The sequence below is a fragment of the Lepidochelys olivacea genome, assembly GCF_965140295.1.
Source record: "Lepidochelys olivacea isolate rLepOli2 genome assembly, chromosome: 14".
In the NCBI taxonomy this organism is placed as follows: Eukaryota; Metazoa; Chordata; order Testudines; family Cheloniidae; genus Lepidochelys; species Lepidochelys olivacea.
Window position 1 is genome coordinate 8686487 of NC_140424.1, and position 25980 is coordinate 8712466.

At 42.9% G+C, this 25980-nt stretch overlaps 1 protein-coding gene across 1 annotated transcript; it reads right to left on the reverse strand.

Annotated features, from left to right (window-relative positions):
- Nucleotides 1-413: 413 nt before the first annotated feature.
- MILR1 (mast cell immunoglobulin like receptor 1) lies at nucleotides 414-14202 on the reverse strand (the record flags this gene model as incomplete). Its single annotated transcript, XM_084646699.1, has 9 exons — nucleotides 14134-14202; nucleotides 13998-14042; nucleotides 8051-8341; nucleotides 7026-7310; nucleotides 5818-5931; nucleotides 4665-4754; nucleotides 3096-3164; nucleotides 1941-2006; nucleotides 414-736 (listed from the first exon to the last, which is right to left on the reverse strand). Exons 1-9 carry the CDS (start codon nucleotides 14174-14176, stop codon nucleotides 414-416), a joined length of 1326 nt encoding a protein of 441 aa, XP_084502825.1. The 5' UTR covers nucleotides 14177-14202.
- Nucleotides 14203-25980: the final 11778 nt, after the last annotated feature.

The window sequence follows — 25980 nt, forward strand, 5'->3', positions numbered from 1 at the left end:
GTATCATACTGAATCAGTGGCACAGATGAAGTACAAGCCAGGAATTCTGAGTCACAATACCCTACTCTGTTTGCTAGATACCATTCATTCTTATTTATATGAGTGGGGAAGTACCCATGACATCCTCCAAAACTGATGTTGATAAAGCTTTCTGATGCACTCATTCTCTATCAAATCCAAATCCTCTATGAAGATCTTCCAGCCTGCACTGCTGAAAGAGGCAAACCCAGCTCTGTCCATCATGGGTAGAGAAGGGCTAATAATGCTCATCTGGAGAGCTTACCAACTGGAGAACTTTCACAGCCAGGAAAACTTACCCTTATCTCAAACTGGCATGCTCAGGACACCTCTTCCAGCCTGCACTGCAGAAAGAGGCGGCAACAACAGATCTATCCACCACAGTTAGGCCAGGGCTAATCATGCTTAGCTGCAGAGTCTGCCAGTTTGATAAAGTTTTCCTGACTGTAGAAGTTCTCTAATTGGTAAACTCTGCAGATGTGTATTATTAGCCCTGCTCTACCCTTGATGGACAAAGCTGGGTTTGCCTCTTTCTGCAGCGCAGGCTCAAAGACATGTCCTAGAGGGTTTGGTCTCTTGGAAGAAAGGATATTTTCAGTAAGTTGGATAAGTTTTCCTTGGCTGAGAGTCCAGATAATACACATGTTGCTGATATGTGGTGACAAATGCAGGTCTCTGCTGCAATGGGAAGATAAATGGGAGTTGAGCGTTTCAAAAGCTTAAATGTGGAAAAGGCCAATTGAAAAGCAAAGCCATTGGATGCATTGTTTTTAGAGAATGGCAGTGTTTGTTAGTAGTTTGTGAGTATGTTTCTCTACATGGCCTCTGTTTTCCAGTTCAGTCTTTAGACTGCTGTCATTTCTGGCTTGAATATAACATATTATTATTTGTTCTGCCTTTCAAGGATACCAGAACAATTTAAAGAACTAAGCTGTAAACATTTTATTTCAAGTAATCTATTAATGTAGATAGGAAAAAATTGATTGTTTGCTACAGGGTGAGTGAGGAAGCAATATGGAGTGGGTAATGTACTGGTCTTATACCCCTAACTATTGTAGTTGGTACTCAGGTGTATAGGTCTGAGTTAAAATGACTGTGGTAGGGAAATAGTCAACTCTTCCACTGTCTGAGGGTCATGTCAAGTCCCACTCCCAAAAATGGAAAAGACTGGGGCAATGCCAGGCAGGAGTCCAGCTCAAGTAAAAAAACTTGTACCCTGGAGTCCTGAGAAGCTGCTCCCTGGCAGGTAGTAGTAGGTTAGCAAGGCAAACGATGGATCCTTTAGGGAAACAGCCTGCCAAGCAGGCAGCTACTCAGACAGATTTTTAAGGTAACTATGGCTAAACACGGCCTTTTTATTCTCTGCTTATTTAAAATCCTGTTTTATTTCCTGAAATTCCTAACAAGCACAGGAACAAAGCTCTCTGTGAGAGCCTGATAGCTGGACCATGTTAGCTAACTTTTGGCTTACTCCTTCCCGCTGACACATCAAAAGAGAAATGCCAATGGAGAGTCAAGTTGCACCACCATATTGATAATCCTTTTTTTTTTTTTTTTCAAGAACTAGTCCCATTAGTTACAGTGGCATTACTTGTGGAGTTAGGTACTGTGCATGAGTAAAGGAATCAGAAATCTGGACATCAATGAACTTTTTCTAACATGTTTTGTTTTTCTGTCTTGATCAAACTGGAGTCTCTCAAAGTCAGGGAGAGGGACCCAGTCTTTAATATTAGCAGGGGAGGAGATTAACATCACCTTCTGACTACAAAATAATTAGGGCTGGGAAACTAGCATCTAAATGTTTGTTTGTGTGTTTCCTATACATGCACGGTGGTGCTAGCAACATTTACTGGGGTAGAGGTTCTCTTTAAAAATATTTTATATAATTCTCTCTCCTGTAACTCATCAGAGAGGAAACTTACCTTGTTGTGTTCCATCTCTTATGATGACTTCAGAGTAGAAAACTGTAGTATCTGCCCTCATGTTCACTAAAAGTCAGAATAGACACTAACTTTTTAAAAAGTCCACAATAATTGAGCTATATTTAAACATGCCTCTTGTAGCTCAATAACTAATGACACAAATGGGACCGTTTCAGAATGAAGCTGTTGCATTTGGGATCCCAGAAGGTTATTGGTAGTCCTTTTCAGGTCAAGGTTCTAACTGGAGTTAGAAGTTTATCTCTGTAGTAGGCAGTCTTAACTATTTATTCCACAGCCCACTTTATTTTATTAAGTTGGTGGTTTGTTTGTTTTTTTTGCATGGGCCACTTCACCCTCCCACCACTGTGATTTTCATATTTAACCTTAACAGTTTCCTTTTGTGTGTTTTTTTTAAATTAGCTATTGTAGTCTTATAAAGATTTTTACCCTTATAAGTTATTTGTATGTACTCTGAACCTTAGTTTCACTTTAATGAAGATTTTTGTGAGAGAATTCATAGGCACTCATAACATCCACAAGGTGGGAAAGTATTATTCCTATTTTAAAGATGAGAAATTTTCAAAGAGCTCAAGTAGTCACTGGGGTCATACATTGAGTCAGTGTTAACCACAGGATTAGTTTGTGGGAGTTCCTGTTGGCCAGTCCTGTGCTCAAACCAATAGAAACACCCTTTCAATAAACAACCTACCTTGTACCTCCAACCCCTTAGTCTAGATGCCGGTAGCTAACATTTGTAGGCAAATTGGGGGCGTATTTTGCTGTCTGCCTGAAATGAATTCTGGTTGCACCCTTCTCATCTTCAAATGTCCTTTGAATGCTAACCACCAGGGATCTATCTCCATAGGGAGTTGTGCTTAACCTCTGGAAAGAGGGAGCATGCAGTGAAAGTGGTTTATAAAAAGTGAGACTGGGCAGTTGTCAGGCCCTACTGCAAGTGAACATTTGACTATGCTATCAATGCACAGTAAACTCCAAAATGCATGAGGTAGTTTTGTCATTAATCCACAGATGTGTTTGGGATACACACACTTGTGTTTAAATAGGTTTTTATTCCATTTCCAGAACACTAGTTGTATGAACTTGAAAATGTGAAATGCTTCATTTTTGCCCATGGTTACAATCTAAGCCTTTTACCTTTCCTGTCTTTCTCCTCTTTTCTAATCGGTATGTTGGCATACTCCACTTCTTCAGATTTAGCATACTCTGGATGGAAACAAGTGAAAAAGAGTTCAAGGTTCAGTTGCAGGAGATTACAGCTTGGTGAATTTAAGCTTGTGAAAGAGCACTGAGGCTCAGCCTGTGGTATAAGACCCACATGTGCCTCTCCCAGAGTCTGCATTTGTTCTCCCTCTACATATTCTTGGATAGTGCAAGTTGAGGACTCCTCTCTACCTGATGTGAAACGTTGCAGGGAGTGCAGAGCTAATGGAGCAGAGCAGCCAGAATACCTCCCCATTCCTCCTAGCAGACAGGTGGAGGGAGAGAGAGGAAAACACCCATTTTCCCATCTTCATTCCAGTAGCTAGAAACAGGGAGATATCCTCCCTTTTTTCCAACCTCCAGGTCGCAGGGGGGGGAGAAATCTGACAGAACCTCAAGATAATCCTGGCATGGTGTCCTGCAACGTTTTTATTATGGGGGTATGTTAGTCCACACTGACAACACAATGTTATAACTAAGGTTATGATTTTTGTCATGGGTATTTTTAGTAAGTCACGGACAATAAACAAAAATTCATGGAAGCCTCTGACCTGGTCTTTTACTAAAAATAGCAGGAGGTGGGGAGACCTCCAGTCTGATCCTTGCTGCTGGGGGCTGACAGCCATCTGCGGCTCCAGCTCTGGGAGCTGGCTGCCACGCCGGCCCCTAGGGCTGGCTGTTGCTGCTCTGGTCCTGCCACTGCTCCTATGGCTGGGGCAGACTGCCGCTGCTCCAGCTTCGCTGCAGCGGAGGGGACTGACAGCTGCTCTAGCCCTGAAGTCACAGAGGTCTATTAAAGTCATGGAATCTGTGATGTCTGTGACAAAATCTTATCCTTAGTTATAACACAACAGGGAGATACTATGACAGCTGTTGCCTAGTTATTTTGTGGCTCCATTTTGGGGGAAAGTGGCTCTGAATCTCGCCAGAGTTGAGCAACACAGAGTGAAGAACTGAAATATACACTGAAGAATACAAAGCAAAATGCAGAAGCTGTACAATTGTTTTTCACTTTCGCTGGCAACCCAGAAATCCTTTCCTTGCCCCTTAGCAAGGGGCTATTGTGTAAATCTAGGCTCTGTGCTTTATTTACTAGTATTTGATTTTCTCTTTGCTTTGTGGTTGTCACTTCCTTACCAGTACCTTCACAGACATCCAAACACAAACTTTCCTTCTAGTTCTGTCCTGATAGGAGCTGAGGGATGGTTCACACAAGGTTCTAAGGATCTTTCTAATGAATGTCATTCCCCAGACTGCAGTTTGGCTCTTGGGATGGCATAAGATGCACATATAGAGTGAGATGCTGAGCAACTTCCACTCAATGTCAATGGGAGTTCTATTGGGTCAGTAACTTGCCTGTAGTGATCACCCATTTCCCATCTTCCCCATTTGAGACCCAAAGGCATCATCCATAAACTTTATCTAGGACTAGTTAATCATGTCCTGCAGCCAGATTCCTGCTTGTGAGTCCCACGTCTAAAGAAAGAGCAGTTTGGAATTTACCTATCTCAGTGTATGTCACGTAATTTTTAGGCCCTGTTGCCTTGTCTGTTGAAACAAAACTAGTTGAGGAACCAGCTGACTTCAGTTTTCCTGCAAGATGTAAAGAAAACAAACAAAATTATTCAAATGATACATTTTTTTGGAGCAGTTGATATTTGCATGTCTCATGAATTTTGGGGGGGGTTGTTAGATATTTTAAATAATGTTATAGTCCATGAACATCATTCCTTAGCAAGCAGTACTATTCATGCCTGACTGCATCTTTACTTCACATGGAGGTAGGGGAAGAGGAAATAATTGCTCCCAAAGGCAGCAGGTATTGGTGATATATCATGGGGTCCTTGCAAAAAGAGACTGCTTTCCTACTTTAATTTTGGACACCAAGGCCCTGATTCTGCAAACAGTTGTGCACATGTGTAACTTATGACATGTGAGCAGTCCCATTGACCTCTGCAAAAATACTCGTGCATGAAGATAAGCACATGTGTAACTTTTTGCCTTTGGGACCTAAAATGTAGCCTGAAAACGTGTTGCTTTGGTATGAAGAGAGATACTTGGCTTTGAGGATGGACTTGGAGTCAATCAAAAGATGGAGAATGGTGCCTCTTTGGTCTTATTACCTAGCATTTATATCCACCCTTTATTTATATATGTATGGTCTCACTGAAATATGGCCTCTTCTAGCGTGGAGAGCAAAAAGGAGTCAGCCCATGTGAATGAGGAGAGCGTTTTACCCAAGGGCAAACTTCTCTTAAGAAAAGTGCCACTGGATCTGCATTCACTCAGAAGAGATTGGATATTGTTTTTCTAAGGGCTCCACCTAAAGATTCCAATACAGCATCTACCTCAAAAAGGCGAAGAAATAAGTTAACCCTAACTGGATTTAACTCAGCAGTTCCTGGGAATCTTGATGTTACCATCCTGAAGCTTATATTACTGGGCCATCCCCTCCAGTTTAATGGGAGCTGGGCAGGAGACACCATCTGGACCAGGCACACTGGGAGTACTGAGACCAGCTGCTAAGAGATGGGGAGGCCTTAGTGTGTGATGTGCAGACAGGAAGCTAAGCCTTCCATTTCCAAGGACACAGAGTGTAATAAGGATCTAAAGCACTATTTTACAATGAAAATATGGAGAAGCAAATAAAACTCACTTGCTTTACACCAAGGCAGGATCAGAAATGGAACCAGTAGGACAGTTGCTATCACCACCAGCAGAAACAGCAGCACAAGAAAAATGAGGAGGGGATAGGAAGGGCCATCCTCTTCTGTCAACAGGAGAAAGAGTGTTTGTAGAGAGCAAGATGTTCCAAGTATGTATCTTTCTATTAAAACGAAAGCCCAGTCTTTTCTATTACAGTTTGGAGAAGTGGAATAGCAGTTGTTAATAACACTGACTGTGGAAAGGTGAGGGGTCCTTACCTGAGCCTAGAGAGAAAAAGAACAGGCTCCACACTGAAAACCTACAGATGCAGAGGGGGAAGGATCTGGACGCAATCCTGCCCTGTCACAGGAGGTAGGGACTTAGCTCTAGGCTAAGATGTCCTGCAGGTGTACAGGGTAAACTCAGAGAAAAGACAGGGAAGACTATAAAAGCAGGCCTTGGAAGGATTAGATTTTTATCCGTCAATGTTGGTAAACATGAGTTTCATCAAACACAAACCGATGAAAAAATGCATATCTGTACATTTCAATTATTATCGATGGAAACAAAGTAAGAAAAATGCTGCTTGAGTTTAATTTGAGGATATTTGCTTCGTATATTTTGATGTGTGGTGATTTGTATTTTAACATTTGTAAAACTTTAGCTTTTTCTATCTTTTTATATGTTTACTGTAATTAAATAATTGTCTGACTCTGCCATTGTCTAACTCCCCTCCTACCCCATAATTCCACACAATTGAAAATTTAAATAAAAATCTTTAGAAATAATCATGGATATTATCTGTTGAAATTATATATTCTAATTCTGCCAAGCCTATATAAAAGTAACTCCTTGGTAGTGTTCCTTCATGCCCTGTTCTTAGAGTGCTGGTTTACAGGCTGAGTTGGGCTCTGTTTAAACGTAAAGCTCTGGCTTTGTTTCTTTTGTTAAATCCATGCACCTCAAGAGTAAAATCTTGGGGGAGGAGGCGGGAATTGTGGCTATCCACAGCAAGCCAAGGTGTGAATGTCCAGCTCTCTAACCTGCTGTGCCCTAAGATGCCATGTGGACCCTGCTACCAGGCACTAAAAGTTCCATCATGGACTTTGACGTGCTTTTGTTGTTGCTGGACCTGCTACCCCAGTTTACATGGACAGGCAGAGCTCATTAAAAGCTCATCGTCAGATGCTATTAGTAATAGGTAGGACAAACACATACCTGCTAGTGTAAAGTTGAGACTGTTGCTATATTTTGTAGTATTGGGGATATTATTTTCAGCTTTGCATTTATAGTCGCCCAAGTCACTGGGAGAATTGATAATTACATTTAACACAGCTGCTGCCTTTCCTTGCATAGGTATTCTGGATGACATCGTTTTCCGTCCTTTAAAAAATATGTAGTTGATGGGAGAAGAGCCGTTTTCTGAGTGACAAGACAGTGTCACATTCTGGCCTATCCTCACTTGGGAAGTAGTCGTGCTCAGCACTGGTTTGGACACTGGATCTGTAAAGTAACCAGTGGAATACAAAAACAAGGCAAACATGAGATTTAAAACTGAGACCTACAAACAAGAGAACAGCTCCTCAGCTGACCTTGAGCAATGTAGCTCCATTGATTCCAATAGAATTATGCTGATTCACATCAGCTGTGGATCTGGTTCAAGTTCTAGACAGAGGCACACTGTGTTCTAGAACACGGTTCTCTACCAGAAGGCTTTGCAGGCTTGCTGGCTGCTGCTGCTACAGGATGAATGGATTGAAAAGTATATGGCCCTATCCCTTTTGAAAGAAATTTCATTCTGTTTTAGAACTCTTCCTGCTCAAAAGTTAAGGTATTGATAGCAAGGAGCGGGGAAGGTCACATGGCAGCACAATCCTGAGATGGTCATGGATTGTACTCTGCAAGCTATTTTGGGCATATGCAGGAACAATTATACAGTAAAACTATAGGGTCAGATCTAGGTGGTCTCTTACACGGGTGCAGCTTGTGTGACCCCCTTCTGACTGCAGTTCCAGCTGCCAGAGCCCGCTCTGGACATGTTAATGCATAATATAATTTTTAAACTGTTCTGAATGGGTTGGGTAGGGTTATGGCACAATGCTTGTGCCCAGTCCTGCATGGTGCCATGTGTCAAAGAGCCATGGGGTTGCGGCAGCTCACAGGATCAGACCAGCTGGGATGGATTATTATGAACACTCATTTCCTGATGTTGAAAAATGTCACAGATACACACAAACCCCTACCTAGTAACGTAAAGTTGAGACTCTTGCTGTATTTTGAACTGTTGGAGATTCCGTTTACAACTTTGCATTTATATTCCCCCAAGTCGCTGGCAGAACTGACAGTTAGGTTAAACAGAGCTGGGTTCCTGTCCTCCTTCGTTATAATCGGCCACAGATTCTGATTTCCTCTAAAAAATGTATAGTTGATAGGAAGAGAGCCATTGGTGGATTGACAGGACAGAGTCACATTCTGGCCAATTTGTACCTCCAAGCTCTTTTGGAGAGATCCAAACTCAGGGTTAGACAGTTGCTCTGAGGAAAAGAAACATTTCTGAGTAAAACAACAATCTGCAAATAACTTCCAACCCCCTGGCAGAGAAATGTGGAGAACTAGATGCCCAGGGCATCAGGGCTGGGGCAACACCTGTCTTCCATGGAGCCTCAGTTATTGAACTCCATGGCTATAAGACCCAAGATTCAGTGTACAAATATTTTCCTGCCACCTGTTCCAAATTCCTCTGTCATTTCAGCTGGGGAGTACAGTCCTTGGCCACGGGGAGAGAGATAGGTAATGTGTGTCCATAACTGGGCTGTATGTGTTTGTGTGTGTGTGAAGAGTTAGTGGAAAACTGAATGTGGATTTCCTCTTTAGACAGCAGAAAGGGGGACCGATAGGATTACCAGCCAGAGCTAGAATAAAGGTGGAGGTGTCGTGTTTCTTATGATGGCTCAAGTCATCCTCAACCCCAGAGTCAGCACAAAGGATCTTGCACGATGTGGCCCTGCAGTCTGAATAGGACACGTCATGCTAACTGGATCACCTGACTCTGAATGGAGTTGTAACCCCCATGTCTTGGGAGGGCCCCTGCAGCTGAAGACTTGAGCATTATCTGAGCTGACCTGCTGTATGAGATGTAGAGACTCATCCAGAGTGTAAGGAAGGGGGCCCCAGCATGCCAGCCACAGAAGCATGACTTACTAGTGCCCAATCACATGCCTGTGATTTGGAGCCATTGGTTTATGAAAAGCGATAGCCGAGATTTATTGGCCCTCATGCTAAATGTTGACCAAGACAGCCTCTCGGGGCAAAAACATGTTGATGTTTGAAACGTGAATTGGTCATATGGAGTAATACCTATCTTCTGAATATTTTTCATCGGAAATATCTGCAAATCTTCCCCCATTGTGGCCACAGACATTTCTTTGGGATAATGGTTTTTAAAACTAGTGTGCCAAAGAGGGTAGAGGGGAAAAACCTGTTTATGCTTTTTTACAAGCTAATCACAAAGTAGGCAACTACATATCTGTTCTGAGTGAGTGCAGCAAAAATTCCTCCTTATAAATGTTCTGAGCCAACCAGGATGTGGTAATTACATATGTAATCTAATTGGCCAACACTGTGCCAGATCTTTCAGAAGGTCAGAAATAGAAACTAATTCTTTTGACAGCCCTAGGGGAGAGTTTTCTTCTTGCAGGTAACTATGCCATTAGACAAATGAAATAATGGTAAAGTAAAGTACTGCTGAATTTCAGATGAATTACAGTTGAAAAAATGTAAACACTTTAGACCAGGTTTTCAAAAGAGCTCAGTTCCCCAAAATTCCTATTGACTTGAAAAATGAAGATTATTCAGCACCACTGATAGGCAGACTACATAAAGAGGAGGCGTCCAAATTGTAATATATATTCTTTGTGTATCCCCAGCTGCAAAATGAACCCAGTGAAACTAACACTAAGAATCGGGGGTAGCCGTGCTAGTCTGTATCCAGAAAAACCACAAGGAGTCCGGTGGCACCTTAAAGACTAACAGATTTATTTGAGCATAAGCTTTTGTGGGAAAAAAAACCCACTTCTTCAGATGCATGGAGTGAAAGTTACAGATGCAGGCATAAATATACTGACACATGAAGAGAAGGGAGTTTCCTCACAAGTGGAGAACCAGTGTTGACAGGGCCAATTCGATCAGGGTGGATGTAGTCCGCTCCCAACAATAGATGAGGAGGTGTCAATTCCAGGAGAGGCAAAGCTGCTTCTGTAATGAGCCAGCCAGTCCCAGTCCCTATTCAAGCCCAAATTAATGGTGTTAAATTTGCAAATGAATTTTAGTTCTGCTGTTTCTCTTTGAAGTCTGTTTCTGAAGTTCTTCTGTTCAAGTATAGCTACTTTCAAGAACTAAGAACCACATCCCATAACCCAGCCCATGTTAAGCAACCTCTTTCCAGATCACTCATGGTTTCCAGGGGAATTTGGTTTGACTTTCAAAGACTAAACTAGTGGAGAATGTTGCTCATCCCTCTAATCATCATCATCATGTTCCCATTATGTGTCTGGCATTTAGGGCAATGAGGAAGCTCCTCCACTCCTGTCTGTTTCTGGCAAGTCTTTCAATGGTTCCCCAGCTATGCCCCAGGTTTTTCAGCTCAGCTTCCACAGCTCTTCGCCATGTTGTTTTCGGGTGGCCTCATTTTCGCTTGCTTTCAGGTGTCCATCATATTGCTACTCTGGTGATGGAATCAGTTTCCATCCGAAGCACATGACCAATCCATCTCCAACGCCTCCTGGCAATGATGGTGCTCAGATCCTCTTGGCTGCACTGCACTGTGTCAATAGATCTTGGTTTGAGATTGTTTTGGGCCAAAAACTATGGAGGATTTTTCTGAGGCAGGTTGTATGGAATGAAGACAGTTTGGATGTGTCATACTTTCTCATTCCCCAGCATTCTGCACCATAAAGTAGTGTTAAAAGTACGCAGCTCTGATAAATCTTGAGTTTGGTTTTGGTGTTGTATTTTGATGATTTCCAGACAGTATTTAAGCTCCTAAAGGTGTTCCTGTCTTTATTGATTTTGTTCCGGATATCCTGGCTTGCTCCATCGTCCTGGCTGATGGTGCTGCCCAAGTATGTTTCTACATTGGTGAGAACATAATCCTCTATCCGTACTGGTGATGGTGAGGCAATATTAAAGGTCCGTCTTATTGCGATTGATTTTCAATCCACTTTTCTGGCTGAATACATTAAGTCAAGTTGTTTTTTCTTGTATATGGTGTTGAGTATGTGATAGGAGAGCGACATCATCTGTGAAGTCCAGGTCTTCAAGGGATGAAAAGAGTGTCCATTTAATGCCCCTTGGCATGTCTTCTGTTGTACGCTGCATTACCCAGTCGATGGCAATGTTGAAGAGGATTGCAGACATGACACACCCCTGATATACTCCTGTTTTGACTTCAAAACTGAGCTCACTGTGATCAACCCTGCATGTAAAGTTGAAATAGAAGCTTTTGATGATGTTGATTATACAGAAAGGAATTCCATATGCCCGCAGAATGCACCATAGGCTGGTCCTGTGAACGCTATCAAAAGCCTTCTCAAAGTCCATGGAATTTACGTAGAGTTGTTGTTGCCATTCTAAGCACTGTCCTATTATGTTTTGTAGAATGAAGTTCTGGTTTGTGTATCCACACCCTTTCTGAAAACCAGCTTTGTCTTTTCTGAGAATGCTATCAACTGCCTCTGATATAAGATGGATTATGATCTTACACACTACTTTGCTGGGCACAGGTAAAAGTGTGATACCACACCAGTTATTACAATCACTGACAATTCCTTTCTTTGGTATCTTCACTATAACCCCATTGGTCCACTCATCTGGCACTTTTTCCCTTTCCCAGACTGATATAAATAGAAGGGCCAGGATAGATGCTGCTAATTTAGGATTTACTTTGAACAATTCTGCATTCAAGTTATCCTTGCCAGGAGCTTTCCCATTTTTTCAGGATTTGATGTCTTGAATGATCTCTTCCTTAGTTGGGGTGTCTGTGTTGATATCAAGATCATCTTCTGCCTCCTGGATGTTTGCTTCCTCCTTAGGTGGCTCCCTGTTCAGCAATTTTTTGATCCAGATGAGGAGATCAACAAGAAGTGGGACAAAGTAACAGTAATTTATAAACAGAGCAGTGAAGCCTGTCTAGGCTACAAGCAGAAGAGAGGGAAGGAATGGGTTACACCCAGCATATGGAATGCCATAGAAACCAGACGAGCCCTGAAGAAAAAAGTTTTAGACACAAAATCCCAGAAGCTAAAGGACAAATACCACGAGCAGTATAGCAAGGCACACTGGGAGGTCAAACACCTTGTGAGAGCAGACAAATGGAATTATATTGATAATCTGGCAACACAAGCAGAGGATTCAGCTGCTCACGGTGAACAAGGAACCGTCTACAAAATGATGCAGCTTATCAGTGGTAAGCGGCAGACGCCAACAAACACTCTCATCAGGAACAAACAAGGCCACCTACTAACAACCGAAAAAGAACAAGAAATGCATTGGACAGAGCATTTCACTCTAATAGAGCTCATTTAATGCACAGGGCTGTTGTGAGGCTTATGTTCCAAGCCTGAAAGGGCTCTATGCACTAGGTCCTCAATGGAATTTCATACACAGTAGGCTTGTAAGATCAAACTCTTACTGAATGTTTGTAAAGTGGGTAGAAATCCTTCACGAAGGTTACTATGGAGTAAAGGCCTCCTGCTCTTGCTCCCCTTGAAGTCTCTTAGAGTTTTGGAATGGGAGGAAGATCGGCTCCCATGAGTACAAATGATTTTTCTCCCTTATGGGGAATTCTGCACCTGGCTTCCTAGGTACAAGGTAGAAATTCAGATGGAGTAAAAATAGCAGTGTGCATAAAATATTATCAAAGTATTTTACATCCATTAACTGATCCTCACAAACACCCCTTTGAGTAGCTTCTCAGCATGACAAGAAGCTCAGAGCAGAGTATCTAGAGATGGAAAAGACCTGCTAAATCCATCTTCTGGACAGTGCGGGATTACTCCCTATTTTAGAATTACTAGTTTGGACTGTTCCAAGCAACGAGGCTTCCTCCTTCCCTTCCACAGCTTAATAATCTTCGACCTCAGGAAATCTTTTCCCGAAATTCAGATTTTGTGTCAGGAAAAGAAGAGAATGGGCTCATGCCCTTCAATGAGTCTTAACCTTTGGGGGTCCACATGGGAGCATGGGGCAGAACAGCTGCCTATGGTGTGCGGAGATGAGGCAAAGTTTGTCCCTGCATGGAACGGTCCCCAAAAGGGGATCCTTATAGAACTCTTCTTCTCCACCCAAAGTTCCGGCCCGTGACATGGACATTTTTGTGGGAGGAGGAAGCCCCAGACTATACTTAACTGCTCATGACCTAGGAAAGGCTGAACCATCTGTTTTCATTTCAGTCATCAGTACATGGCTGCTAACTATCCTAGTAAAACACACACCTGAACACAGAAGGTAACAGATATAAAACATCTAAGCCAAAAAAGCTCTACTGAATCATTATAGCAATGAAAGTAGTGTATCTAAAGCTATGGGGAAAAGGGCATGATCCATTATTTAATTAGTTGTGAAGTAGTATGTGAAAATGTATATGGACACTATTGTAATGATACATATGCACAAACAAGCAGAGTTAAGGTTGTGGGAGCAGCTTTAACTTTATGCTACCCTGACTTTGGAATTCTTAAGCGGCTGACAACTTTCTGTTAATGTAGGTTTTTTTTCATGGGATCATCATAAATGTAATTGTAGAAAAAAGTCTGCAAACTCTTTCCATAGGATAATGCTGAGCTCCAGTCCATGTAAATCACAGTATTTCTAGTATTTCAAATCCTAGTTCCTATACAACGCTGCTTTCCTTTCTAGAGCCAGCTACAGTATATAAAATAGGGTACAGGGAAACAGTGTTATTTTGTTCAGCGATTCTAGTGGGGTTTTAGAAACTTTAAGCATTTCTGAATGTACACACAGTCTATCTAGCAAGGGAAAAAAATTCACGTAACTATCTCATTCCATGTGTGACTAAAGAGAGCAAGGAGAAAATTTTTTACAACATGGAATTATTCTGTTTAACAGTGACATGAATTTTTTTTCTAAAGGGTTTGTGTAAATAATATAATAAAACAAAAAATGAAAACTTACCGCTATCTTTCTCATTGGATTTTTGACTCTCCTGAGTGGCTTGAACTAAAAGAGAGAAGAAGAACTTGAGCAAAATTAGTCAATAGTCCCTCTTTGGAATAAGATGCAGTTGATAAATAGCAGATCCATGGCTTACAGCAGGATAGGATGAAGAATGGAATGATCATGAGTTTAAGCATTTTCTTACAAACACGAAGAGTGTATTGAACAGAGGAAATAGCAGTTATGCTGGTAAAAGGCTCTTTGATGGGGATGTGACAAGAAATTTGAGGAAGTTCAAATTACGGATGTTGCTGCTCAGATTTGCATAAACGCTTCTGTGCTCCTAGAATCAGTCCAGATTCTGCCTAGCAGAGACAATATTTTCCAGTGGTTAGAGCAAAGGACTTAGGTGTCAGGACTCCTGGGTTCTAAGCACAACCTAAGCACTTAAACACAATTGTTACTAGGAGGCTTCTAGTATGGTTTTCCAGCCAGTGTGATCAGTGAATTTTTGTCTAAGAGCTGGGTGTGTTAGTGTTAAAACACAACCTGTGGGAGTGGTGCATATCTATAGTAGAGTTTGGCTAGTATGGTTGCCAGACAGAAACATCCCCACCCACATTAGCTACAACCATATTTAACCATAATTGGAGCTAACATTGGGTAGATCACAGGGTGGACAGGACCTTGATGGCAACTTTTGTGCCAGTGTAAGACAGTGTTGTATCTAGGCCATATGTTCAAGCGAATAGTGTTGTCCTAAAATGAAGAGAGAGAACTCTAACAAATCCTGTAATCCTATTTAAAGGAAACAACATATGATGTGTTTCTGTATCTCTGTGCCATTCCTCAGCACTGAGATACGACTTAAAACATACCATAAATGCCAAAGGCACAGAAGGGAAAAGTTAACATTTTGGCAATGTCTTGGTTACACAGGCCAGGTTATATGAGAAGTCCATAATTGGTTGGAATGTAAGGCTAATGATGAATGTTTTGGGCACCCATCAGTCAGTGGTTTTCTAGCTGCCTTACAGTTGAAAACCGGTCCAAATAGAGACAAACATACAAAGGTAACCTTGACTCAACGGTGTTTTGGAAATAAACCTTGGGGCTTGGTTTTTTTTTAAACACAATTTATAAAAGGGTGAACTCTGATGTCATTTTAAGATCAACAAACATCTTACAAATCCAGAGCCAAAAGAGGCAAGATATGAATATATGAACTGTATCTGTCCTACTTCTTCAAATCCTAGTTCCTTTACACTGCTGCCTTCCGTTCTAGATTAAAGGGAGATGGTGGTAGAGATGGACCCTGAACCATGCCATTTGATCTGGGGTTCAACATGTTTGGTGGTGAGTGTTTGGGACCATCTCTGGAAGGGAGCCAAAAATTCAGTAAGGGGAACTCAATGTCTTCTCAAAGCAGCATTCCCACTTCATGGAAAAGCAGAATTTGCAAATGTTCATTGAGGGTAGGTTGTTGGAAGACCTGGCTTCAAAGGGTCTGTGACAGGGTCAGGCCAGATGGCTATAGGAGAGTAATAGAAGGCAGATATATTAGCCCCAGGCTAAGTAGGTCCCTTTTCCCTGGGTAAGGTAACAGGGAAGGTTCCAGCACAATCAGGAACCTTCTGGAGACAATTAAGACAGGCTGATTAGAACACCTGCAGCCAATCAAGAAGCTGCTAGAATCAATTAAGGCAGGCTAATCAGGGCACCTGGGTTTTAAAAAGGAGCTCACTTCAGTTTGTGGTGTGTGTGCGAGGAGCTGGGAGCAAGAGGCAGTAGGCGCTGAGAGTGAGAACGCGGACTGTTGGAGGACTGAGGTGTACAAGCATTATCAGACACCAGGAAGAAGGTCCTATGGTGAGGATAAAGAAGGTGTTGGGAGGAGGCCATGGGGAAGTAGCCCAGGGAATTGTAGCTGTCGCACAGCTGTTCCAGGAGGCACTCTAGACAGCTGCATTCCACAGGGCCCTGGGCTGGAACCCGGAGTAGAGGGTGGGCCCGGGTTCCCCCCAAATCCTCCCAACTCCTGGTCAGACACAGGAGGAGTCGACCTGGACTGTGGGTTCAGAAAAACAGCCAAGCTGAGGGCTGCCGTGAAGCTCCAAGGCGAGCAAATCTGCCAATAAGCGCAAGACCCACCAAGGTAGAGCAGGAACTTTGTCACAGGTCTCATTCTTCAGCCACTTACAGCAGCGTAAGTCCAGTGGCTAGAGTGGAATTACTTTTGATTTACAGTGGTGTAAGTGTTTAGTGCAGCTTTGTAACTCTAGGAGGAAGGAAACAAGAGCTTGATATTGGGTGCTGCGTAAGTGTGTGGCAATTGTGGCGAAAGGAGAATGTGAAGGGCCAACAGCTGTGGCCAAAAGGATGTGTGTCAGTGGGGATGTGGGGGAAGATGTTTTGGGGCTGCCGGGAAGCCATTGTGGCAGACATGGCCCTGAAGAGTTTTTAACATTAACTTTTGCAATGAGCGAACAACTGCCCTGAAAGCTGCTGTACCAGGAAGGCATTTACAGTGGTGTATCAAGGGTAGAGGCAGGGTCAGAAAGGTGCGTTTTGCCATAAGTTAGAAATAAGTTTAGTTACTAGCAGACAGTCCTTGTACAGGGGGATCTTTCATTAAAGATTAAACACAAACATTGTTGGAAAGACAAAGAATAATAGAATATCAGGGTTGGAAGGGACCTCAGGAGGGCATCTAGTCCAACCCCCTGCTCAAAGCAGGACCGATCCCCAGTTAAATCATGGGGATGTCCTTGTGATGTGTTGGCCACTGCCCTCTACTGGATAGATTGAGAGATGCTTAATTGTGTGTCAAGCTCTGTGGCAGATTTTCCAAGGAGCCTAAGCCCTTGTCTAGATAAGAAAGCTGCACTGGTTTGACTTGAATCACTTTTTAAACTGATGCAAGCCCCTGTGTGGAAAGTCTTATGTCAGTTAAGAGTGGCTTATTTCGGTTTATCTAAAATGGATCCCTAATCAATTTAAACTAAGCTGTAATAAATTTGGTTTAAAACACAAATAGTGTCCCTATAGGAGGTTGCACTGGTGTAAGAAATCAGTTTAAAATCACATCTTTAGTTATAGTGATGCGACTTTCTCCTGTAGCCAGGCCTAAGGGAGTTAGGGACCCCAGTCCTGACCATAACACCCTTAGACTCCTGTGTAAAAATAGCCTCTGTTGCTAACAGATAGTTTCTCCTTTAGCTCAAGTGATAGGGGCATGTGGTTGTGGAACAAGAGATTCTGGGGTTCTGTCCTCACTGTGCCCACAAAGTTCTGGATGGCTATGGTGACCAGACTGGTGACAGGTGGGAAGTGTTACGCAGACCTACATTTATCACACTATAAAGTGGTTGCACTCAGGGCAGGGCGTTTTCAATTGGTGTTCTTAGTGCTGGTCTCAGTGGATGATATGTTTAAAAATCAAAGCAGAATTTTGCTTGAACAGGTACTGTGCAGAGAGATGGCATTTGAGGAAGATTCACTCTATAGCCAACATACCAGAGTGTTCTGTCTTTCTAATGCAGCAGAAAGAAAATCACAGGAGTGTACAGTCCAAGGAAAGAAATAAGCATATAATAGAAGATATTTCATCCAGATGCTTCATTACAAAAAACAAAACAACCCAAGATGTTTTTGTTCTGGCTATTTCCATTTTTGGAGCATATCTAATTTGTAAACAGTACATAGCATTTCTTAAATCTCTTGTGGGGATTTCTCAAGCACCATTACCCTAGCATTCAGGCCCAAAAAACCTTTCAGCTGTGATTATTTTATTGCTGAGACCAGCAAGTTTGGATTTTACACATATATTTAAAAACAGGAGAACGGTTAGAAGCTTTGAGGAGAGTGTGTGTGTGTGTCCATCTACTGATCAGAATTAAACGAATGTTTCATCTGTGCTTCAGGGTCCCTTGATTTGAACTGAGTAGTTATAATTTTAAACATTGATCTAGTTTCTAGGTCCTTTTTATAATTTTGAAATTACAATATGCTCTGCCATTATTTTACTTACTGCAGCTGGGTCAAAAATGCATAACAAATAATTTTTTCAACATATTTTGCCCCTTTTCCTGTTTGAGAATTGTCCACAGACAGATAACGTTTTTCCTGAATTTTTTATACAAAATTATTTACTGAGTAATTCCTAGTTGTAAGCGGGTCGTTGCTAGTATTCAAATTAACTATTTTGAACAGAACTGTAGGTCACATGGTATGTTAGTGTTTCCTGCTTAGGGGTTGTTTTGGTTTTTGGTGCAAATACTCGCAATTATTAACTCTAAGTTCCTGTTTCATGGATATTTTGCAACAGTTGCTTGGAATTTGGTGTTCTGATTAATATTTTTGGTAGTAGAGTTGTTCACCTGAATCTCTGCTGAAAAAGAACACAAAAGGGACCCAAACACATTAAAAGGGAATTTGTTTAAATATTCAAATGAATGTTTATGGAAACTTTTTTGGAGTATTTGCGTTGTGCTTGTAAATTATATTCATACACCTATAGTACAAAAGCCCTGGTAGGTGAGGTTAAATCAGGGGTGGGCAAATTTTTTGGCCCAAGGGCCACATCTGGATGGGGAAATGGCATGCAGGGCCATGCAGGTAGGGCTGGGTCTGGGGGTTGGGGTGCGGGAGGGAGTGTGGAGTGTGGGAGGGGGTGCAGTGTGCAGGAAGGTGCTCAGGGCAAAGGGTTGGGGTGCAGGAGGGGGTGCAGAGTGGGGGAGGGGGCTCAGGGCAGGGGGTTGGAGGCTCAGGGCAGAGGGTTGGGGAGCAGGAGGAGTGTGGCGTGCGGGCTCCGGCCTGGTGCCACTTACCTTGACCGGCTCTGGTTTCCCATTCCTGGCCAATGGGAGCTGCAGGGGGCAGAGCCTGCAGGCGAGGGCAGTGCGCAGAACCCTCTGCCTTCCTTCTCCTCCAGGGACCGCAGGGACATGGTGCCAGCCACTTTGGGGAGCGGCTCAGGGCCAGGGCAGGCAGGCAGGGAGCCTGCCTTAGCCTCGCTGCGCTCTGCGGGCCGTAGTTTGCCCACCCCTGGGTTAAATAGTGGCCATAAGTAACAGTGCTAGGTTCCCTCTGGCTCCTTTGTTTCTGCAGGAGACCAGTGCAGCAAGTCCTGCTGGATGTTTTGTTTTCAGGCTGTCTGCATGCTCAAGCAAATACCTAACACCTTGGGCAGCAGCCTAAATGAATCTGGAAAACTAGACCCCACCCTTTCGATTCTGCGTTTGGCTCAAAACCATAGAGCTGAGTTTGGTAAATCCAAACCCTCATGAAATTCAAGATGAATGAGTAAGGGTGGTATTGTCAGTGCCCACCTGTGCAAGTGCATCTTGGAAATATTGAGAGTAATGGAAAAGTTCCCACCTGTTTTCAGACTCTGGCAGATGCTGCTACATTGGATACACTCAGTTTATGTTTTCAAGTTTTTCTTCCCAATCACAAGGGCTAGAAACATTTAGTTTTGAAATGAAAGCTGAAATTCTGACATAACCACATGACTCTGGAGGTGTTGCCCTAGGCAAAGTACGATAGTGCCTTATGCCTTAACCCAATCTTTCCTGTGTGTCTGTACAGAGTCCAGCCCCAACCTGCTTGGGGCTTTTTGAGTGCTTCTGCAATGCAAATAATCATTACAATAATAGGTGACTACCACACCCACATCATACAGTCACTGATATTAGGTGGTAATAATGACTTTCACCTGCATCCTGCATGAGCTAGATCGGAACTGACAACTTTGATGTGAAAACAATGAGAAGTCCTCGTGGCACCTTACAGACTAACAAATGTATTTGGGCAAAAGCTTTCGTGGGCTATAACCCACTTCATCAGATGCATGGAGTGAAAAATACAGTAAGCAGTATATATATACAGCACATGAAAAGATGGGAGTTGCCTTACCAAGTGCTAACGAGGCCAATTCAATTAAGGTGAAAGTGGCCTATTCTTAACAGTTGACAAGAAGGGGTGAATATCAAGAGAGGGAAAAATTACTTTTGTAGTGCTAACGAGGCCAATGCAATCAAGGCGGACGTTGGCCATTTCCAACAGTTGATAAGAAGGTCTGAGTATCGACAGAGAGAAAATTACTTTTTGTAGTGACCCAGGCACTCCTAAATAACTTTGTTCATCTCTAAGGTGCCACGAGGACTCCTTGTTGTTTTTACTGATACAGACTAATGTGGCTACTCCTCTGAAACCTGTTTGATGTGAAAGGCTCTTATTAGCACCCTTCTGACCCATACAGTGCCCTTTCAATTCTATTTTATGTTACAGTTTGAAGGAGGAGCTATAAGATGTCAGTGATAATAGGAAAAACTCTAAATAAAGCTTCCAAATATTATTGGTTTAGCAGAGATTAGTATTGTGGTGACCAGAATTTGTTTCCATTTTACTAGTGATAATCTTCCACTAGGTGGTGCCATTGTGAAATGTAACATTATTTTTAGAAAGGCAAATTTTTAGCACTGTCGGTTCACTATACGTCCCCAGACTTTTTCGATGGTGCCCCCCGCCCCCACTTACCCGGGAGCCACAGTTGGGAGCTGGGGCCAGGAGCAGGGCCAGAGCCACAGTCAGGGAAGGAACTGTAGTTGGGGCCACGGCCAGGAGTGGGGCCACAGCCGGGGGCTGAGGACAGGGCCGGAGCTGCATCTGGGGCTAGGGGCAGAGTGGGGCTCAATGGTGCTCCCTTCCGCCCCATGGGAGCTGGCCCAGGCCTCGCAGTGCTCCACCTGAACATTCCTCTGCGCCCCACAGTTAGGGGACCACCGCTATAAGTTGTAGAGAGCTCTTTAGACTCCTGGCAGAAATGTCCATCCCCTAACAAAAAGGCTAAATTCTTGATAAACATTCAAATCAGTGAATGAAATTGAACTCTGCTGAAGTGTAAAGAGACAGTTTTTACAGTAAAGACAATATTCAAATGTCATACTCTCCAGAAAAGATAATATGGATTTAAAAGAAAAAAATATCTAGAACTAACCCAGTTAATTCCCTGATTGCCTTGTGATGTGTCTAAACCTGAGCAAGTATCCTGCACTTCAGACAACTCTATAAATTAGAATAATGGTCTGAGTGTAGTAAGGGTCACCGCTGGCAACAGACAGATTAGGATACACTGATCAGAAATTGGTGGTTTAGAAATAGAGTCATTTAAAAAATAATTTAAAAGCTAAGACAAATATACACTGGGCCTATTAAAGTTAGTGGCAAAACTTTCATTGACTTCAACAGGTGTGGAATAAGAACCACTGTCTATTATAGACTGGGCACAGCTGGGCAGGGGGTTTTGTTTTGCAAAAACAAAGTAGGAGGTTTGGCTCCACATCATATTTTAGTCAATTCCCTAACCAAAGTGCAGATGAATGGTTCTGGTTGCGGCCCATCTCAGCTGTGTTGTACAGTCTGATAGAGCGGTGGCAGGCTGCAAGTCCTCTTTGGATTTGCTCCTTCCCACAGCAGTGTGCTCATACTAGAGGCAAAGCACTGAAATGTCAAGGCCCGAGGCGGAGCCCCCCAGAACTGAAGGAAGGGAGTGAGCAAGGTAGGGGCTCACTGGGATCATCATGTGCTCAGCGCAGAAAGTAAGTGTTGATCCTGATAGCAACACAGTGCCTTGCTGGTTTAGTGGCTGCCTAGTGCTGCACTGTAAATGCTAGCCTGCTGGGGGGCTGGTAAAAATAAATGGCTGAAATGTGGTGTGAACTCTGAGCTTCCTTGGCTTGTCATAGGAGACAGGGCAGCTGAAAAGACTGAACATTTGTGGGCCAAAATTCTGAAGTTCTTGTTCAACATTTACTTAGTCCTTACTCAGGCAAAATGTCTTCATTGCCTTATTCAGGCAAAGCTCCATTTCAAAGAGATGGCGTTGCTGGTGGCTTATTTAACTAGGCAAATACCAGTAGAAAGAGCGAACAGAAGCATTAACAATCAGCAGGTTCCAAATGAGAGGACTGATCCAGTGGCCATTATAGTCATTAGATCAATGGTCATTGATTTTACTGGGCTCTGGGCTTTGATCACTTTGCCACCTGGCTCAGAAAGTGAGCTAGGTTTGAAATGCTTGAAGTCAGGGTGTCTGTGGATGCAGTATCTTTTCCGCATCCTACTTGCCCACAAGTACAATGGATACTGGGTATGGAAGAAACTTTTTCTTCTGATGCTTTCTTAGGCCTCCATTCTCATTCTGGTACAGGTAGGAAAGGCTTCCTGATCAGCTTTGTCTGACACTGCATCAGACATTCCAGATAAAGGTATATAGAATGGAGACCATAGGGAATGTGGGAAAATACACAGGTATATTACTCACCAGCGCAGGTCCAGAGGTGCCTGGAAACTCTATTAAACTGGGGTTCAGATCAATTTAATTAAAACTGGAGATGGGCCCAAGACACCTTGGTCTCCTGATCCCTGGATTCAAACTCACCTGTGTGGTTTTGTTTCTGAGCCAGATCAAGAACAAGAAGGGGTCTTTTTTTCCCAGAGCCATTTGGATGCTTCACAAAATGGTGGAACTTTCAGGAAATTGTTAGATCCTCTGAGAGGTCCTCCATTTTGGGCTGAAGTCTCCTGAGAACAACTTATGAAGTTTTGGTGACACTGAACCTGAGCTCTAACCCTGGTTCATCCTCAAGCCAGATGTCCAACCTCAGTCTGAACCTAGAGTCATTTTGACCCACTCTAATTATATTATATTAGCCTACACATACTTTCTTCAAACTCCTTCCTCCTCTACTGTTAAGAGGATGTACCGCCTTTGTCTCCTTGTGGGAAAGGCTAGTTGGTTTGTGCAGACTTTTGTACATCTGTGCTGGATTACTTTAAGGGGCTGGGAAAATCTCCTTCCTTCCTATTTTTGCTATCAATAGCAAAAGTTTATCAGTCTTTGTTCTCCATCTGGCATGCAGCCTCCTCCTCTTTTCCTCTACCTGGCTCTGGAGACCCTTTGCTGGAGACTGGCCAAGTTTTCAATGCTTTGTTGTAAATGTATTTCAAGGGAACCAGGTTAAGAAGAATAAATACCATTGCTAACAAGCTAGCTTACTTCCTGGTTATTACTTGCTATGGCTACCATGCCATTTCCTCTGCAAAATAGCTAGTTGTGGGCTTGCTAATGTTATTGATGCATCGTTAAATAGATGAGTATTTCCTTCCTTTTCCCTGTTGCAAAATACCACACTTATGTATGTTATGCAAGGACTATAGCACAGCTTACACCTGAAGGCTATTGACTTGGGGAAAACAGTTCCCACTGACCCCAAGAGAAACAAAGAAGTTTTCATGTAAACAATTAAGCTTATGAGAACCATGCCTCTCCCTTTTCATACTTCCTTGATTATATCACATAGCACTGATACTGTGATCTAACTAATCAACCCACACAGTGCCATTGGAGGTAAACAAGTATGTATCATGCCCCTCATAAAGACGGGAGAAACTGAGCCATGGAGAGATTAAGGCCTCCATTTTTAAAAGTAACTAGTGATTTGGGGTGTTTCAGTTTTGGGGAACCTAACTTGGGAGGGGCCTGATTTTCAAAAAGGGTTGAGCACTTGCTTGGTGAAATTCAGGCCTCATAATGTGTCTCAACTTAGGCACTCAAAATCACTAGTCACTTTTGAAAATTAAAGCCTAATTTGACTTGATGAAGGCTGTACAGTGAGTCAGTGTCAGAGATCAGGTTAGAGCTCAGGAGTTCCCAGCTCCCACTTCTGACCTCAGAGCAAAAGTGGATTGGTTTAAAAATGTACTGATGTAGTGAGGAAGGGAATATTATGGACATTGCACATGGAATGCCCTTGTACCCCACCTGGTAAATTTCAATTGCACAAACTGAACTGGCCAGGGCTGGGAAAATGTCATTATTTTCTTTTTAATGTTAGCCTAACTTTAAAAAAGAATTCCTTTTATTCAGCACTTCCTTCTAAAAACCACACATACCACAGTCAAGAACGCCAGAGGACAGAACTTTCACAAGCGGAAAGCAAGGCAAGTTGATTTCAGTTCTGAAGAAACCTTGGCATAAATACCCAGCACAGAAAGACCTTGGCTCTCTAGAATTCCTTTAATGAAAATTCCCCCATTGCTATTCCTGCTGTATTTCCACCACTTGTAGCAACGATGTGAGCGCGAGTTGTAGCCATGTTGCCCGCAGCTACCACGGGGTTATTTACACCTGCTCTGAGGAGAGTCAGATGAAATGGTGGTTAAAATGCCAGCAGCTGTTCCACACTAATGCTCCCATAGTTGTTATCATCCAAGGAGTGGCAGCAGTAATAGTCATGGTGGGAAACTACAGAAAAAATGGCTAGTGTAAATCAATCCAAAGATACAAGGGGTAGGGCCAGATAAGAGAGACTCAGTATGTTGTAGAATGAAATATGAATTTTGCCTTAACCTCTCATTTTCCTGGCCTGATGCAGGGCAGGTGACCTCTTAGGGAAATAGCAAGTCTAAAATGTGTGCAGGTGTTCTTGATTGTTCCTGACACCAGGAAAAATTGAATGAATATTTATATGTCCTGTGACGGGGCAAGGCCAGATGGCTATAGTAAAGTAATGGGAGACAGATATATTAGCCACAAGCTAAACAAATCCCTGTTACCAGAATAAGCAAATGGCAGCTGCTCCAGGTCAATTAAGACACCTGGGGCCAATTAAGATCTTTCCAGAAGGCAGGGAGGACAGCTAGGTTGATTGGGACAACTGAAGCCAATCAGGGGCTGGCTGAAACTATTTAAAAGCCTCCCAGTTAGTCAGGTGGGCGTGTGTGTCAGGAGCTGTAGGAGGAAGTTGTGCTGTTGGAGAGACTGAGTAGTACAAACAATATCAGGCATAAGGAAGGACGCCCTGAAGTAAGGGTGAAGTGGATTTTGAGGAAGTGGGGCCTGCTGTGGCGAAGTAGCTGAGGGAATTGTATGCATCCTGTTTCTAAAAAGTCTGCTACCATAGCTGATACTATTAGGGTCCCTGGGCTGGAGCCTGGAGTAGAGGGTGGGCCTGGGCTCCCTTCTTTGCCCCCCCCCCCCCGATTAATCACTGAGACTGGGAGACAACAGAGACTGTGCAAGGGAGGGTAGCTTCTCCTCACCTCCCTTGAGGGCTTATGATGAAAATGGCTCAGTAGGCTGTGACCCTTGCCTCTAGAGAGAGAAGGGCTACATGGAGGGTCATAGTGAGCCTTCAAGGCTAGCGAAATCTGCCAGGAAACGCGGGACCCATGGAGACTAGGACAGAGCTTTGTCACAGTCCTTAGTGGTCTAATCCAGTTTGCCAGGAGTGGTAAACTGTACTAATGTCCCATATGTTACCTCCAATGAGCGAGAGAAAGAGGAAGGATTTTTATAGCATAAAGAAAATGTTCGTAAATCTGTGTTACTTGCAGAAGTCTCATCAGGGTGTAGTTGCATCGTTTACTAAATTTGCTTATGGAGCCTGAAGAGCTGTTTGTTTGTGGAGCCAACAACAGAGCTGTTTGGTTTTTAGAGGTTATTTGCAGATAGGGTTGTCCTAATGCAGTAGTTCTCAAACTTTTTAAAGCTGACACCCCTCCATCCCTTTCAAGAAAATGAAACCAATCCCATCTCTCTTTAACCCTGCCATGATTTCTCAAAGGCCTATTCAGAATTAGCAGACACTTGGAGTAGATTGTGTAGCTTGTCATAATATGATACTTCTACTTCTTCTTTACACTCTTTGATGAGCAATGAAATAGCTAACAATGCTGACATTTAAAGCATCATCACTGGCATTCCAGTGTGCACCCACTGAGATGCAAGACTCAGTGTGCATCTCAGCGATATTGTTTCAGGTTCTCTGCAAACTCAGGCAAACATTGTTGCCTTGGTTACATTTGGTTCATGTTTGTAAGGTTTTCTTTGCCATCATAACCGCTAGAGAGACTAAGGGCTTGTCTACACAGGGAAATTTACTGGCATTACTATACCGGTATAAGTATACTGACTGTTATTCCAAATAAGAATGTC